At 41.4% G+C, this 18,916-nt stretch overlaps 1 protein-coding gene across 2 annotated transcripts in view; it reads left to right on the top strand.

Annotated features, from left to right (window-relative positions):
* Nucleotides 1-18,916, top strand: part of diaph3 (diaphanous-related formin 3) — an 814,225-nt gene that overhangs the window by 362,648 nt on the left and 432,661 nt on the right. For both annotated transcript variants that reach the window (XM_060941746.1, XM_060941747.1), the window contains one exon: nt 17,121-17,235. In XM_060941746.1, coding sequence (XP_060797729.1) covers nt 17,121-17,235 — 115 coding nt within the window. The remainder of the gene's footprint in view (nt 1-17,120; nt 17,236-18,916) is intronic.

The raw sequence follows: 18,916 nt of genomic DNA, 5'->3' as shown, positions 1-18,916 counted from the left end.
ATCCTGACTGATTACATCACTGCCCATGTAAACCCCATGCCACACGAGCGACCAGAAAATGTGATATCAGAAAAATCATAATGTCAAAAATTCTCAAACTTGTAAGCTGCATTCCTTTCTTGAAATATTCCATCACGGAGAATTTGCAGCTGCACCCAGCCTTGCACAGGCACCGAGATGTGATTTTATTCCATAATGAAAACCTTCTTGACTTTTTTTTAGGTCAAACCAAATTTAAGTGACATGTTGGTCCGGTTCCAGCTTGGTTATCTGTTTTGCTGTATTTCCCTCAATAAAATTTTCCTGTGTATCGTAGCTCCAGTGGGAACTCAATGTGAAGAGTGCAGCAGCGCTGTCCAGTTTCTCACCTCGCCATTTGCGTACGCCGCTCAGACAGGCCAGCTCAACTTCATACTGGAGCGGCGGCTACAATTATCGACACCTTAACGATCTTTCGGCCGTTGCAAAAGTAGAAGAGACGTTCAGTACGTAAATTGTGCATGAATAATTACTCAAACTTCCACTGTGGGGGAGAGTTGATTCCCGATTACTTAGCGTATCCGGTCACGTGACACCGTTCCACAAGTATCGACACCTTTGTCCACAGTTATCGACATCCGGATGATTATGAAAATAAACAAACAAATAATTAAATAATCGGTGTGTGGTATTAAGTTTAAAAAAAAAAACACAGTTTTTATTTAAGTTTTGTTTGACACATACATATATTTAGTAAAATATATTTTATATAAATATATGGATGTCAGTGTTTACGTGAATAAGGAAGTAAACAAATGAACTGATGTTTAACCTGTTTCAGAAAATCTTTTTGTTCCACTTTCTAAGTATTTTCGTCGATTGCATTTTGTTCATCATCCGTTGTTGTTTGTATTAATTTGTAGTTTTGGAGTTTACCAATAAATGTCAACAGGGAATTGAGATTGTAACTGCATGAAAATCCAGGTCAAAGGTCACATGTCGTTCCCCGAACCAAAATATAAAATGTCTACTGATATTGTAATATGTGGTCGATATTTACGACAAACTGCAAATAATATTTTCTGAATGGAATCGAAAAATCTGAATATTTCAAGAATTTTTATATACTAGGCAGGCTTTCGTCTAAACGGGGGAACAGGGGCGCTGCACCCTCTTACTCTCGGCGTGCGCCCCCTTACCGACTCCGTGAAAACATCCCAGCAACACCACATGACAATGTGTCTGATCATCAAATACGTTATAATTGCTCCAAAAATATTCCAATCATAGTAGATACACCGCCAGACGGCGCAAAAACAATCCGAATTGGCGTTTTCCAGACTGAGGCGCCATGTTGTTTAGTTGTTTACTTGTCGCGGCTGCTCTCGCGAGATTTGACATGGGTTACATACAAGGTCAGCTGACTTGTAGAGCGAGATTTCTCGAGACTGAATGACCTTTCAGTCACCGGCGCGGGAGCTTTTGACAGAAGTAGTTCGCGAGTTGTTTTTGTTGACACTTGGGCATTTAAAGATGTCATCCCGCGGCACGAAACGGAAGAAAGCCAAAGACTGTCCGGGGCAGAAGAAGATTACTTCTTTCTTTTTCAATGTTGACAGACAATTTGTTACAATTTCCCTCTCAGATAGCCTCAGAATGTCCCATTGGAGCATTTTTCAAAGGCTTCGCACGGCGGGGGGGACAACCGGCACCATCTCCCCCCCCCGCTTCGCTCCCTCGCCATGGTGAGCGCCCTCATACTAAATTTTTCTAGAAAAAACCCTGCTAGGAATTTAATTCTGCTCTAATTCTTTTTATTGCAATCGGATTCCAAATACTCTATAAACATTCCATTCTGTTATGAATCAGAAAAAAAATATTATAAATCACAGCATTTTTATTTATTTTTTTTAAGTACTTCATCTACTTCAACAATGTTACCCAAAGATCGATCCATAACAGTTGTAAATGTCACTTAATTCCACAGGGTGTCGATAATGGTGGACACCGGTGAAAGTGATCACTATTATCGACACCTCAGGCAGCTGGGCCATAGAAGGTTCACGCTGCACGCTGCACGTTCACGTGAAGAACCGGACCCTGGGCCATTAAACTTCATGCTTGGATGTTCACGTGTTGCGTCTGTTCTACTTTGACCGAGTAACCAACAATATGGACTCTTCGGATGACGACGATTGCCTCATTCTGCTTTTACTGAGACAGAGGAAGAGAAAAAGGAACAGAATTTGGAGCCGAGAACACTCCCTTCTGAGAGAAACCCGTGGTGAATTTCACCGAACATTCTATAATCTGCTTGACAATCCCGATGAAGAACTATTTTTCAATTATACCATTCAATTATATTTTTTCTGAAGTTTTCCCCTGAAAGCATAGAGTTATCTCCCTAGACCCGTTCTGATTGGCTGGCGCGGCGGTGACCGCATGCATTGACTGGAATTTCCATCTTCACGCCTAGAAAAAAGTGTGCATGTTCATTTCTCGCTTCACGCGTGAAGCGTGCAGCGTGCAACGTGAACGCCGTTCTATGGCCCAGAGCAAGTCATGCTACGTTTGTCCACTTTTCTTTACACGCGTGTAGCGTGCAGCGTGCAGCGTGAACCTTCTATGGCCCAGCTGCCTCACACACGTGACTTCTCAAATGCACGTTTAGATACAAAATGGCGGCTGTCAAATGACAGAGTAAGAAACAAAGTAGGTTTCGACAAGATCATGAAATATCGGTGAAATTTGATCAGTAAAAACACGTCCATGACCTTTCCACCATGCTTACCTGCGATCATAACGTCCGGGTTTTCTGAAAAAATTGCTGATCGTGATAAAAAAAAAAAATTCCATCTCCGGTAACGAGCTGTGTCATCAGACGACAAGATGAAAGGGCGAGGGGGCGGGGTCTTCTGGTTGATTGATTAACCAATAATGATTGTTGGAACTGAAGCTCACTTTTTGTAAAATAGTTTTTATTGGTAAATCTGAAAAGGTGTCTAATTTTGGGCTGTCGATAATTGTAGCTTCCGTTCTAGTACTGCCATAAACACCATCGCACATGACATTTTGAAGACTGCTAACTTGCTGAGTGAGTGCAAACTGCCATATAGCTGCATTACAGTCTGGAGTCGAATGTTTTCCGTCTCCGCTACTACGGTGTTGGACTTCTCATTAAGGCTACGGTCACACTACAGCTCGCAATGGGTTTGCGAATACTTGGCGATGAAAGATTGGTAGCACCGTCACCAGTCGTGCGATGCATGGTGACTGTTCTTCGAGTTTTTTTTTTTGTGCGCATCTCCATCTTCAATGCATGCACTGAAATTTGGTGGCCATGTTTTTGCCAGCAAACTAAGTGGTGTGAATACTCGCACATGGGTTTGGGAATACGTCCCAAAGCTCAGAGAAGCATCGCCAACAAACGCCTCATTGTCACTGATAACCCGTAGTGTGACCGTAGCCTTACGGTATATGAAGTCCTGGAAAATAGTGAGCAAGGAAGAAGGCTGTTGCTCTTTTTTTTTTAATCCGTGAAGTAGGGGCAGCACGGTGGTATAGTGGTTAGCGCTGTCGCCTCACAGCAAGAAGGTCCGGGTTCGAGCCCCGTGGCCGGCGAGGGCCTTTCTGTGCGGAGTTTGCATGTTCTCCCCGTGTCCGCGTGGGTTTCCTCCGGGTGCTCCGGTTTCCCCCACAGTCCAAAGACATGCAGGTTAGGTTAACTGGTGACTCTAAATTGAGCGTAGGTGTGAATGTGAGTGTGAATGGTTGTCTGTGTCTATGTGTCAGCCCTGTGATGACCTGGCGACTTGTCCAGGGTGTACCCCGCCTTTCGCCCGTAGTCAGCTGGGATAGGCTCCAGCTCGCCTGCGACCCTGTAGAACAGGATAAAGCGGCTACAGATGATGAGATGAGATGAGATCCGTGAAGTCTTATTTTTGACGTCACTTTCTTCTTTTTGAACGCCGTTGTAGTTGTGTACACGATCTCAGAAGAACACCACAAATACAGCATCAGCTGAGATCACTGAACACAGCGCTTGCACTTAAATATAAGCATATTCACTGTCTCTTGCAGTGGAGTTTCCTTTAAATTGTGTCCTATTGGGCATATTGTATACTACGTACAACCTGCCAACCTTGATGTGTTTTCTGTGGGAACTCCATGCTTTAACACGGCAGAATGTAGTCATGAAAGTGTTCCGGAATTCCGGGTTTTTAGATTTTCCACCGGATTTTTTCTGCTAATGACCCGGAAATCCGGATATTTGACAAAACTCTTGAAAATCTCCGGTTTTCCGAATGGAGAAATGTATTTTTCGGATTTTTCGCGTTCCTAGACGCGGTGTAATACTTCGCATCGTCCTTGCATGGGCGCAGTCCTTAAATAGCCCAAACATAGTTCATTGATTAAAGACAGGTGTTCTTTGTTAACGGCGCGCGTGCCGGAGATCGTTAGGCGCACGTGCTAAGGCGAGCAGGACTGGCACCGTTCTGCGCAAGCGCAACACAATCGCACTAGAAAGCATGTTCAAGCTGCCGGTGTAGCTGCGATCTTTTTAGACGACGTTCAGACTGCACCCTGAAACGACCCATATCCGATTTTTTTTTGCCCATATGCGACCTGTTATATGCGATTTGTTATTGACAATCTGAACGACACAGATCCGATTTTTTCACATGCGACCCAGGCCGCTTGGATATGTGGTCCTAAATCCGATGCATATCCGATATTTTCACATGCGACTGCAGTCTGACCGGACAGGTCGCATTCATGCGACCTACACGTCATCAACAAGAGACAAACGTCACTATTCTGCGTTGGCTAATCCCGCCTCTTTGGTGGAAAACAACAACATTTGTACAGTTTTCAGAATTTAAATAGACTTTTATAGAATTGATCAAGCTAATGGTGGATTTGGTAGGGACCTGGATGTTGATCTGTTAGCCTGATTAAATAAAACAGTTTCTATAACTGATTTATAACTTAAACCATCCTGTACCACATCGCCAGGTCTCGCCTCATCTCCATAGCAAACTGCACTGGTGTTTATGCACCTTGAGCCAGCGCTGAGAGAAGTTGCAGAATTCAGCTGGCTATAAACAATCTAAATAAATATTTATAAAAATGTAGAAAAAGTTTATTAATATGACGAAATAAATATGTGCAAATTATTAAGCCTGAATTAAGAGTTTGGTGATACAGCGGCCGTATCCCAAATGACTGCCTACTGAAGCTCGAGTGCACTATATAGAGTTTAAAAATCCATTACTTCCTAGTAACATGTAGTGCACTTATAGAAATTAGAGAGACATTTAGGAGTCAACCCTCGTCACCAGGCTACACGTTTTCATTTCAGTTCAGAAACAAAAACACACACGAGACCTCACACTTTAACACTAACCAGATAATTAAATAAACAAACAAAAAGAAATCATTAAACTTGAAGAGTGCGCTTTTTTTTGTTTACGTATTAGGTAGATGTGCTTATTACGTGTCAATTTGCGCATGCGGGACACTTTTGGGTCATTTTCCGTTCATATTGGAGATCGCATACAAGTCTCATATAATTGGTAATGTGAACGGCCTAACAAAAAAATCGGATTTCACAACAAATCGGATATGGGTCGTTTCAGGTTGCAGTCTGAACGTAGTGTTAGTTGCGAATTACGAGTATTTTCTCTTGTGTTAATAATTCGCCACGTCAAAACAAGCAAAACTTTCCTCCTCCTTTCGACTTGAAGAGAGGTCAGCAATTTATTATACATTTTTTTTCCCCATCAAAGTTGCATTTTGTGGCTTCGAAGCGAAGTTTTAGTGCCGTTTCTAGAACACAGCATCAAGAAATTGATAAATAGGGATAAATAGAATAGGGTTGATTGTTATATTAGAACTAACTTAGTATATGGTATATATGGTATATATTTATTTATGGGGATAGTTTATATATTCATATTTACAGGGATAGGTATGTAGTAGATATTTATTTTTGTAATTATATATTTATATAGATATTTATGAAGTGTGTGTATATATGGTATATTGTGTGTGTGTGTATATATGTATGTGTATATATATATATATATATATATATATATATATATATATATATATATATATATATATGAGTGATTCCATGCTTACGGGTACTGAAATGGGGACATGAACTTATTTTTAAAAATTCACCTAAAACCATTTCTTTTTTTTACCATCAGGTCACAAAACATGTAATCTTTAATGAATGATATGTTAAAAGATAACTTTAATTTTCTGAGATGTAATAAAAACATATTTATATGCCAAAGTCAGAACGTAACAGAAGTGTTGTGGACATATAGATTCTCAATTTTAACAATGTAGAATTACTTTTTGAAACATAGGAAGGTGATGTTTTAGCAAATATAATTAATAAACGTGTAGTAGAATAAACATACACATTCTTTCAATAAGATTAACATGGTATATAGCTAGATTGTAATTAATTTGTAACAGACGCGAGATGGACAATCGTAACAGAAGTAATGGAACAGACATCATTTTGGAACTCATAGGCTTGACTTTGGCATATAAATATGTTTTTATTACATCTCAGAAAATTACAGTTATCTTTTAACATATCATTCATTAAAGATTACATGTTTTGTGACCTGATGGTAAAAAAAGAAATGGTTTTAGGTGAATAAGTTCATGTCCCCATTTCAGTACCCATAAGTGTGGAATCACTCATATAATTAAAAAAAAAATTTTTTTTGTAATTATTTATATAGATATTTATGAAGTGTATATATAGTATGTAGTATATTTATTTTGTAATTAAATATTTATATAGATATTTATGAAGTGTGTATATATATGGTATGTAGTATATATTTTTGTAATTATATATTTATATAGATATTCATGAAGTGTATATATGGTATATATTTTTATAGGTGTATTAATGTAGTTAGGATTTCGGGGTAGTTAAGAAGGGGTGGGGAATTAAAGTATTGTACTTCTTCCCACTCCTTTTTCGAACAATGTGTGGTGTTTTGTAATGTCTTAGCTCTTTGTTATATTATTTATTTATTTTTTTAATTTCTTGTTTTCTTTCTTTTGTATGTACAAATAGTTACATACATTTTTTTATACATGTTCGAAATAAAAATAAATTCATTCATTCATTCATTCAAAGAAACCGTGGAAGAAACGGCAATAATGGAGGAGCCGGTTTCTAAGCTGCCTAAAACTAGCAATGATTATTTTTTGTTACATAATGCACTCAGGCTGCCAGTCAGAGTGTGACACACACACACACACGCACCCTACGCCCCTGATTTATGTGAGAAATTTGGTATTCATTGGTGTGTTTAAATTTACAGACAATACGAGCTAATGTAAACAATCGGCTTCAACTCGCATAAATCTGAATTGGAAATTTTTAGTTCACTTTAGCTTCTGCAAACGCGCAACTCGACTAAAAGATTGATAAACGAGGCTCAATGTCCCCGACATTGAAACCTGAAAGCTTTAGAAACTCTAACAGACCTTTACTTTTTAACAGTACTGTTGAGGGATTTTGCTGAGTTTACCTTCAACTGTCTGATTTTTTTTTTTTCCAAAGTAATGAAGTGTGTAGGTGTTTTCTAAATGCACTCCTGAAAATTACTCATTAACTAGGGGAATTAAATTTGATATTTTTGACATGTTAATCATTAATGTACATGAAAGAAAAAGGCTTAAAAGTTATAACTTGTTTTAGTGAAAATCTCATCTCATTATCTCTAGCCGCTTTATCCTGTTCTACAGGGTCGCGGGCAAGCTGGAGCCTATCCCAGCTGACTACGGGCGAAAGGCGGGGTACACCCTGGACAAGTCGCCAGGTCATCACAGGGCTGACACATAGACACAGACAACCATTCACACCCACATTCACACCTACGCTCAATTTAGAGTCACCAGTTAACCTAACCTGCATGTCTTTGGACTGTGGGGGAAACCGGAGCACCCGGAGGAAACCCACGCGGACACGGGGAGAACATGCAAACTCCGCACAGAAAGGCCCTCGCCGGCCCCGGGGCTCGAACCCGGACCTTCTTGCTGTGAGGCGACAGCGCTAACCACTACACCACCGTGCCGCCTTTAGTGAAAATAAGTACTAAAATGCACTAGAATGCAGGGTTTTGCGTGTTGTTATTAAAATGTTTTCGGGGGACGTTACCCCCTATTTCAGGTTTTTTTCCTTTGCTCCACTTTCATCTCTAAGAATGATTCTCTGCGTTATCGCTCGAATATCGCAAAAGAACAGTTTTTTACCCCCCCCCCCCCCCCCCCCCCCCCCCCCCCCCCCCACATACATGAGCTAATTGACATGTGAATTGCAATTATTGACAAGTTTCTCAGGTGGTGGTGTTTATGATCTGACACCCTGAAAGCTCTGCTGCCTCACACCAGCTCACATTCGACTCCTTGTTCTGAATTTCACATTTTAAAGATGTGCTCATGCGGCACCTTGACTTTCTGTCAAGGCAAATGGAGAAAGATTTGATTTAATATTAATGAACCCAATCAATCATTTGATGTTGAGCTTAGTTAACATTAGGTGTGTATAGATTTAACGGTTACGCATGTTGATGAGCGGCGCCTATGGAAAAAAAAAAAGCCGAAAACAGTCAAAAATGGCCTTGGAGCAATATGAAAAAGATTAAGTAGGCCGACAGTGAATGTGTATATATAATGATGTGAGTCGAAAGCACGGTGCCATTCAGTCCCGTTGTGTGGTTTCACGGTCTTGTGAAAATTTGAGCTCGAGTGCGCAGTACGTATGGCCAATTAGACCAGGGGTTCTCAAACTTTTTGGGGCCAGAGGAAGAAAATTTTCCAACGGCCCTCTCATGATAGAAACACAGGTTAAGCATCATCTTACTACCATTTGTGTGCTTCGATGCCATTGGAAGTATTTGTATCCTAAAACTTTTCAACCTAAATACTTCGGCCCGGTTTCCTAACGATATGCAGAAACACATTTTAAACAGATCATTTTATTCAAATTGCATTTGAACTTGACAGCATTCAAACTTTACATGTGATTGATTTATTTTTTTTAAAGCAAAATGACCAGTCCAAAGCTAAGTTGAAGCAAGTTAAGATAAATCTGAAAGCTCTGAAAAATTTAGATTGAAATATTTGCATCAGGCTGCAACATCACATTCTTATCTCACGTAATACACAAGAACTCACTTTGAGCTCACCAGAATGAGTGAGATGGGTATTCCTCGCTCTTTCGACAGAAAAAAATCCAATATTTTGTCCTGATATTCAGGCTGATCTGATTTGAGATGCCACTAGAGTGTAGCCAGCTTTACGACTTGGTTTGCTAGCACCTGAAGCCACGTGATGCATTTTGGTCTCCAATCGTCGTTTCGAATAAAACCAGATTCAATATAACTCATGTTTTCTCAATTTGGCTGGTTTGGGCTCAGCGTCACTTGACATTATGGATGGACTCAAACATTTATCCATGGTTGCCCGATAGCGAGCTGGCTAATAGACCTAAACCAAGCTAAGCAGCAGCGGGAACAGTTTGTTGTGCCCTAATTGAAAGGCATGACCGATTGATGTGATGTGTCACAGTGTATCAGCGTTTCTATTGGCCCAAAGTTAACATGGGTGGGAGTAATGGACACTGTGTTTGTTTTATTGGCGCAAAAAACCCCTATTTGTAGATATGCATTTTTTTAAAAATGATAGAGCACAATTTTATAATTTACAGCAAATTATTTTGCGGACCCCACTTTAAGAACCGCTGGTCCATCTTACCCGCCTACTGTATATTAATGATGGAGGTGCCGTCACTTTGCCAAGGTTTGGAAGAAGCGTCACCTTCGGCTGAGAGGAAGTTGGTTCAGATGGTCAGGAACCACCAAGGCACAGACCTGTCATGATCCGGAAGCTGCTGGAACACCAGTGTCACTGTCTACATTTAAGCGAGTTTGACATCGCCATGGACCGAGAGGCTGCCATCCAAGAAAGAAGCCCGTCCTCCAAAACTGACACCTTCAAGCTTGACTAAAGTTTGTAACTGACCCCCATGGACGGGGGGAGGAGGAGCCTTCTGCAGGAAAAGTTTTACGATCAGATGAGACAAAGTTTGAGTTGTTTGTCCACAATGACCACAGGTTATGTTTGGAGGAGTAAAGGTGAGGCGTTCAACGTCCTATACCAACTGTTAAAGCAAGCCATAAGCATGGTTAAACAAACTGGGTGGAATAATGAAGTACGATCACTTCAGAGTCCTTCAGCATAACCTCAATCCATCAGCAAGACGGTTGAAACTTGGACACAGTTCAGTGTTCCAACAGGACAGTGACCCCAAACACATCAAAGCTGGTCGTGGAATGGATTATACAGGATAATATTAAGCTTTTGGAATGGCCTTCGCAAAGTCCTGACCTCAGCCGTATTGGAGATATGTAGACTGTGGTTAAAAGGCAGTACTATGCCAGGAAACCAAGAAATTTAATTGAACTCGACCAATTCTGCCAAGAGCGGGCAAATATCCAGCCAAAATTCTGCCAGAAGCTTGTTGATGGCTATGAAGAGCATCTGGTATGCAAGTAACGTTGCCATGACATACATGTTAACATCTGACCCCAACTGTCCAACACTCCACATTCTACCTCAGACAAGCGATTCATGAAAGGATTATATCAAAGATGTTCTGCGTCCTGAACATCCCAAACATCAGCACTACACCCTGTGGTTGGCAGGTCTGTCCTATGTAGGGAACACGTACAGTGAATAGAAAGCAACTTGGAATTTGGCCGTTTTTTTTTTTTTTTTTTTAGATGGAAAGACTTGGTCATCTGTAAAGATGGTAAGTTTGAATCTGCAAGTCGAGTTGCCGAAGAAAACTCAAATCTGCGCGCGTCCCTTTAATTTGATTCGTATCCTGTCGGGTTTTGGTGTGAGAACACCACATGCACAATAACGGCGCTTTATTTGTTTACAGCTTTGCTTTCTCTTCTGGGAAGCTGTCTGTACTTAACTCCATTCCCCACACAAACGTCCCTCACTTAACATCACAGCACAAGCAGGGGGGAAAAAAAAAAGACAGCTGTTAGGGAAGCAACTGTGAAGAAAACTTCTGCTGCTCAGTGCCAAACCTCATTAAATACGAGCTTTACTTTCTCCATGAAGGGATCAAGAGGTATTGTCAGACACCGTGCTTCCTTCCCTTTGGAGTGATATTAGTTCGCCATATAGCAATTAATATTTCATCTCTGTGCTCTTTGCAGTCGACATACAGATGTTGCACCAAGTTAACCATATGTTTGAGCTCATCTAAAACCTGTTTGCTAATTAACTATTAGAAGGATAATGGTGCTCTTTTGAGGGTTGTAATGATTGTAGATGACACATTGGATGCAGTATTCATGTTTCCTTCCCCAAAACATTTATCTCTTATTTAACAAGAGCTGTGCAGTTGGAATGTGGGAAATGTGGGCACTCCTGCCTGTAGAAGCAGCTGTGTTACTACTGAAAGCAGCTGTGTTACTACTAGAAAGACATTAGCACATTTTTTTCCCCTCTCTCTCTCTCTCTCTGTTCTCCCTTAGATCCTAACACAATAAAATGTTTGAAAAAAACAAACTAAGAAAGTTGTTTGTAGTTGGCTTGTGTTTTCTTTAAAAATGCTTGCTCATAGGTGTGTACTGAAATGCTTTTCCAAAGAAATATCAAGAAATTATCAAGGATGAGAGTTTTCCGCTTTTCGGCGGATTTCCGCTTTTTCTGAGTAAAAATCAACCTGTTTATATTATGCCAAATCCGTTGAGATTTTTTTTTTCATTTATTGAGCGGGGTTGGGGTATGTTCCTTCGTGATACTCAAGCGTAATTCATTCCTACGACGATGTTACATGTTTTCGCCATCTTTAGTCTCACTAAGTCTCGCGATAGAATACGTGTTATCTACAATGTAATTGGCCAAAACATCGCTGGCGAGAGCATGATAGCCAATCATAACAGTTCTTACAAGAGTGTGGGAGAGAACAAAAGCCAATCATAACAGTTCTTACAAAAGTACCCGCATCTGTTCTATTTTATCGAAACTTGCACATGCTCATCGTCGCTGCGCTTCAAAAATACGTTTCTCTTTCGTATCGGCTTTTTTACTCAAAATGCCGAATACAATTGACAAGCGAGACGAAGCGAAGGTACGTGAAATCGATGCTGGTGTAAAGAACAGAGAGAGGACTGACAAGCTTTTGTCTTTGGCCAAAAGGCTGAAGAAGTCGTCGAAATGATTAAATGAAAATGAGAAGTGACTGTGAACTATAAATAATTGTATAAAGTGTACATAGACATTATCCCATAAACTTAGCATTCGTTTGATTTAATACATTGAACATGTATATGATAGTCAGTAAATCTGAATTAATGCTGACAGTTTTGAAAACTTCAATATTTCAAAAGACTTTTTGAAGAAATCATATGCAACTAATGAGGACATGGGTAGAAAAGGTCAGTCACCCTAAAATTTTATTTAATATATGAACGTTTTGATAATTAATAAAACTTGCGTTTAATGTGAATTTAGTTTGTCGTTTTTGTTGATCATGAATTATAACCATACCCTTGAATGTAGAATGTGATTTTATCTTGAATTCAAACAATACTCCGATTGATTTGAAACATATTTTCATGTAAATATATAAAAAAGACAACAGATATATTTTTTCATCTACTACAGCTCAGATTGCATCTTGAAGCCCCTCCCCGTTGGCTTCGGGCGCCATCTTGTTTTCTGCTTTTTTGATGACCACCCACTCTCATCCCTGAATTATGCTTGCTTGCTTTTTTTTTTTAATTTAAATAACTAAAATTGCCAAATTTGATCAACATATTTACATTAAGGGGCAGCAGAATTTCCACTCAAGTAAAATATATAACCTTTACATTATTGAAAATATGTCCATGTTACTCCAAAAATGAAAAAAAAAAGTATAAATGTTCATGTCTATTTAATTACAGTTAAAGTAAACCTGCCATCAGGCTTGTAGTGCTAGAGCCCAGGACTCGTGACTTGACTTGGACTTGAGCACTGATGACTCGGACTCGTAAATTGGAGACGAGGACTCGATGTACCGTAATAATTTTGCATATTTATATCTACATTAATTTTGTGCAAGAGAATGCACATTCGGGGCGGCACGGTGGTGTAGTGGTTAGCGCTGTCGCCTCACAGCAAGAAGGTCCGGGTTCGAGCCCCGTGGCCGGCGAGGGCCTTTCTGTGCGGAGTTTGCATGTTCTCCTCGTGTCCGCGTGGGTTTCCTCCGGGTGCTCCGGTTTCCCCCACAGTCCAAAGACATGCAAGTTAGGTTAACTGGTGATTAAATTGACCGTAGGTGTGAATGTGAGTGTGAATGGTTGTCTATGTGTCAGCCCTGTGATGACCTGACGACTTGTCCAGGGTGTACCCCGCCTTTCGCCCGTAGTCAGCTGGGATAGGCTCCAACTTGCCTGCGACCCTGTAGAACAGGATAAAGCGGCTAGAGATAATGAGATGAGATGAGAACGCACATTCACCTGTTCATACGTCATGTTCAGGATCAAACTAACGTTAACGGTGCTAAAATTCCCCGAGGATTTTCCGCTTTGCTTATCCAGACTTCTCGTGCAGTGGGGAAAAAAATGCACTGCTGTGTGTTCCATATGTAGAAGAACTATCGAGGGGACGACCTTGAACTTCAGTCATCATTTGTCAAGACTCCACCCAGAGAAGGAAGTGGCACGCTATGTTCGTCGCTCTGTTGATAGTGGGCGGGGCTTGCTGAGCGATGAACAAGTGTTTTATCCGCCGCCTGTTAACTAAAATGGGGCGGTCGAGCAGTAACGTTCGTCCAACACAGTAGCAGAGATGCTTTCACGTAAAGGCAGCAACAGCCACCGTCAAATGGTGCGGATGGCATCTTGTTCTCGGACTCGACTTGAAATTTTCTTGAATGACTCGGACTTGAACACTGGGGACTCGAGACTGGACTCGGACTCGAGGTTTAGGACTCGACTGCAACGCTGCCTGCCATGATTTACATATTATAGTTGCACTTTCTTACAATATCTTGCTTAAGCGGAAATTTTGCCCATTCATTTTTTTGGAGCCCATTCAAGCGAGCTAGATAGACATTATGCAATTCAAGCAGAGGATGCACTGATAATTAGTCAGTAATAAGCAGTTTAGACGAATTCTAATGCTTTCATACTTAGAAATTCTAGTCTCTTACATTTTCTGATCCGTACGACGGCAGTCGCTGATAACGGACCTTCTGCTCTGATGTGCGAGCGCAGCGCTGCATTAACGTGTTATTTTGATGACCGTATTATTTACTTTATCACTGACATTATAGTCATGGAGATGAACAGTTGTTCTCTCACTAGCCTCTGTTTTTCTCTCTCTCTCTCTCTCTCTCCCATCCTGAAGACTTTATTGTACTGAGAAGCATTGCAAAGCACTGACACAGAGTCTCCTTCTATAAATGTTCCATAAATGTCTCCTAATAAAAACATCACCATGCCAACGATTATACTTTGTGAAATCACATGCTTTGAAAAATCCATTTATTATTATTTATTGCCTGGTACCACTCCCGAGAGCGATCGTCATCCCCCTCCCCTCCTCATGCCTCTGCTGGCTGTGTTTCATGTTTTGGTCCCGTCATCGTGGTGCAACTTTACTCACCGACGACAATGCGTGTTCATCAATAAGGTTCATCAAGAACCAGACCTGCTATTAGCCCAAATGTTCTGCAACGGAATAAAAAGCGCATGCTTATAGTGTTGGAGTTCTGTGCGGTTTAGTGATCATGCTGTGCACGAGCCCGACTAAGCCGTGCCTGAGCGCACCTCTTCCACACTCGGGCACGGTACGCAGTAATCGCATTCGTCAAATGAACCACACTTTGGAGTTCAAACGTGCTTGGGTGCGGTAGTGCAAGTGCACCCGAAGACTATGTTGAGCAAAGCGCAAGCTGCTGAAAACATTAATGCTGGCTAAAACAGAAAGGTAGTCAGCATTAACTTGTTCAGCAGTTTGTGCTACACTAGCTCTTCTGTGGGATTGGGCCATATGGGCGAGCTTCCGTGCCCCATGTCAATCAATGAGCCTTCGACACCCGTGACCCTGTCACCGGTTCACCGGTTGTCCTTTGGATCCTTGGACCACTTATGTTCGATTCTAATAGCTGCATAAAGGGAACACCCCACAAGATGTGCCATCTCCATCACAATTTGGCTCTTGTCACAGTCGCTCAGATCCTTCCACTTGCCCATTTTTCCTGCCTCCAACACATCAACTTCAAGAACTGACTCTTCTCTTGCTGCCTGATATATCCCACCCCTTGACAGGTGCCACTGTAATGAGATGAGATAGTGTTATTCATGTCACCTCGTAGCGGTTATAATTTTTTAGTGTATTTTAAAATATAAAGTTATTCCACAAAATCGAGTCGTACATGAGCTGATAACCACATTGAATGAATGGATTTTGAGAAACAGAGCATTTTTATTTTTTTGCAAATTTGATGAATTAAAACTCTACAAGTCCAACAAAATCATTTCTGCTTACAACATATTTGCAGGAACAACACAGTCTGAAACACAGTGAAAGTGCAGTGTGCATCTTCGTCTCCCTGAGCACAATTATGAAACAAAGTGCAGTGTGGGTCAGTGTCCACACACTGAAACCTCAGTGAATCATGTTTCTTCTGAACTTAGAGTAAATACTCAAAATAAAATGCAGTGTCTCACACACACCAAAATTGAACATGCAAAATAAAGTGCAGCTTCTTGACTTTGGCCTTAAATGACAAAATTAAGTTCACAGTTACCGTAAGTCACACGTCACTGAAGTAGACGGGAGGACTTTGGCGCTGTCCAGTGTAGTTTGCTTCGGGTCGGGTTTCGGCGGCTCCGGCTGAGCTAATGTCGGGGCGGTATCGTGCTAAGTAAGTTCGCAAGTTTGTTGTGTTACCTGAATATCTAATTGGAGCGAAACAGGTTTTGCGAAGTGCGTACTCTTTGTCCGGCTCACTGTTTTTTTGTTTTTTTTCTCCTTTCCTTTGGAATTCAAAGTGCCTCCAAACATCTGCCTTAAAGTTCGGCGGCGTCTCTAGGTTTACGTTAACAGCCATGCTTGCTTGTTTTTTTTTTTTCCTCACTGCAACCGCCGGGGAAAAAAAGAGAAGACGAAGAGTGCCTTGCAGTGAGGTAGCGGCATAGCGACACCTGGCGGAACGGAGGTGCGGAAGTCGTACTGGATTTACAACCCGTCTGAAACATGATTTATTATTTGAAAAAATATCGATATTCAAATTTTGAGTATCGATATTGAATCGGAAGACAAAGTATCGCGATATATCGCCGTATCGATATGTTTGCACACCCCTAGTGTTCACAAGGTGAGCCTCATTTGTGTTCTCTCTCTGTATCATTAGCCCTTAAACCCCCCCCCCGGTCTTTCTGCTTTCGTCTTAAAGTAGTCTAGAATAGCACCGGTCGCATTGTTACTTTAGGAGTTATTATGATGATGTACTTTTTCATCACTTCGCTTCCAAAGATCAGTGTTCCTCATTATCCTGCACATCTTTCTTCCTATCACTGGTTTGACCTTATTTGCTGTTTCTTATGTTCATGTCTGCAGCTACATCATCATGGTGCTCTGACTTGTGGTTCTAGTTGCTTGTTTTTTAATTTGTATGTTTGCTCATTTTCATTGAGTGGGTGGGTGGGTGCTCCGTGAGAAGAGGAAGAGATGGAAGGAGCTGCTGTGTCTTGTTTGAGTATAACCCTCTCTGAGCATGCCGAGAGAGTTTACAGATGAGACACTCGAGGGCCACAATCAGTCATTGTCCTCAGCTGATGAAGGAGCACATCTGTTATCACACACAGTGACCGTTTGATTCGAGATTACTTTTACTTTTTCACAAGTTTACCGTAACTGCTTGATGGCTTGAGCAGAAGTTGTTGAACATCTCAGCTGGTGTTCAGGTCATCGTTTCCTGGCTTGTGCATGCATGTTCTGTTTGTTGATTGCATCTTTATTGGCAAGGTTTTGCTGTTCTGTTAATCTTGTGCGTGTGTGTGTGTGTGTGTGTGTTGTAGATCCATCCTCAGAAAATGACAGAGAGCTGTTTTTGGGTTGTCGCCAATGAGGTTCGCTATGAGGACGAGGAACTCTTCGGCCGTCTGGCTCTCACCTTCGGCTCTCAGAGACCCGGTCAGTTCATGCTTACCTTCCTACACACTCCTCCCCACCCACGTTTACCATACCGATTGTCTTGCGTAGTCGTCTGATCGAAGACGGCTCCTAACAGCGCATGGTTTAGGCTACATCCACACGACAACGGCAACGAGATGTTATTTAAAAATATATCGCGTCCAAATGGGCAACGATCAATAAAATATCAGGTCCATATGGCAACGCAACGCTTGCTGAAAACGATGCAATACACATGCCACACCTCTAGGGGCGCTGTAAGACGGTCCCTTCGGAGACACCAGAACAATAGAAGAAGTAAGGACGCATGCGCATAAACTATTATGCGCGAGACTTCATATTAGCCACAAAGTCAGGAAAATCTGTTTGTAAAATTACATTATAATGACCAAATACAATGAAAAGTATTTTTCCAGTCTCACCTGTGAAAGGTAATCCCATGTGATCTCGTTTGGATGGCAAACCTGTTGGTACAGTTAAACGCAGCTAATCTTTATTCTCCGCTTTGACCTATCCAATATGGCGGCAAGGATGACGTATGATTCTACGCGGAAGGCGGCGTCTTTAATGGTCCGGAATAAATTGAATGCTACACGTTGATGGATTAATTTGTTGTTTCTCACCTGTGAAAGGTAATCCCATGCGATCTCGTTTGGATGGTAAACCTGTTGGTACAGTTAAACGCAGCACATGAATCTTTATTCTCCGCTTTGACCTATCCAATATGGCGGCGAGGATGACGTATGATTCTACGCGGAAGGCGGCGTCTTTAATGGTCCGGAATAAATTGAATGCTACACGTTGATGGATTAATTTGCTCTTCTACGCCCTTTTTGAGGAATGTACTTTAGGACTTAAACCAACATCTGAAGAGGTGAGATCGCTCCTTTTTTTCCCTATTTTTGCTGGCGGGATTGACTCTGCCCTAAAGGCAGAGTCTCTCTCTCTCTCTCACTTTGCACCATTACACAATAAATATTCACAGTGAAAATATTTTGTAAGCGCGTTTCATGAACCAAGTTATAGGATTTGTTGACAACTCGCATCGAGTTCGTTACACTTCTACCCGGCGTGAAGCACTCACAGTCATGTGGTTGTGACGTCATCATAAACAAATCCGTTCTACTCATCCAGACGACTTCACAACGGCAACGTTGCCAGATCTTTCCACTCTGGAACCCGTTCTCAAAAAGATTGCGTTTTGGGCACCCAAAACGCCGGTGCCGTGTGGACGCCAGGCCTAAACGATAAGCAATTGTATCGGAGTCACCTGAATCCGTTGCCGTGTGGACAGGGCCTTAGTGTCCGTCACAATCTGTGGTCTCGTATGGCTTCTATTGAAGACGACACTCCAAGAAGAAATGGCATCAGGCGACCCCAATTAAAGTGGAATGATGAAGTGAAAACCTTTTTAGACAAAGGGAAGCTCTTATTTACATTACAAGAGATGTGTACTGCCACAGAACTGGGATGGATGCAGTTATCTTCCATTCCAGAATGAGCAAATCCTGTTAAACATTGTTAAAAAAAAAAAATCTATATATTCGCATGCACGTGTTTAACACTCACTTTCTTTCGAACTGTGCTTCTGCAGTGATGATTAATCCTGAAGTCTGGGTCTCTTTCTGCTTCCCTCACTCCTTATTTCTGATTTCTCCCACTCTCTGTGCATAATATATGA

The sequence above is a fragment of the Neoarius graeffei genome, chromosome 15 (assembly GCF_027579695.1).
Source record: "Neoarius graeffei isolate fNeoGra1 chromosome 15, fNeoGra1.pri, whole genome shotgun sequence".
Taxonomy (NCBI): domain Eukaryota; kingdom Metazoa; phylum Chordata; class Actinopteri; order Siluriformes; family Ariidae; genus Neoarius; species Neoarius graeffei.
This window is presented reverse-complemented; position numbering and strand designations above follow the sequence as displayed.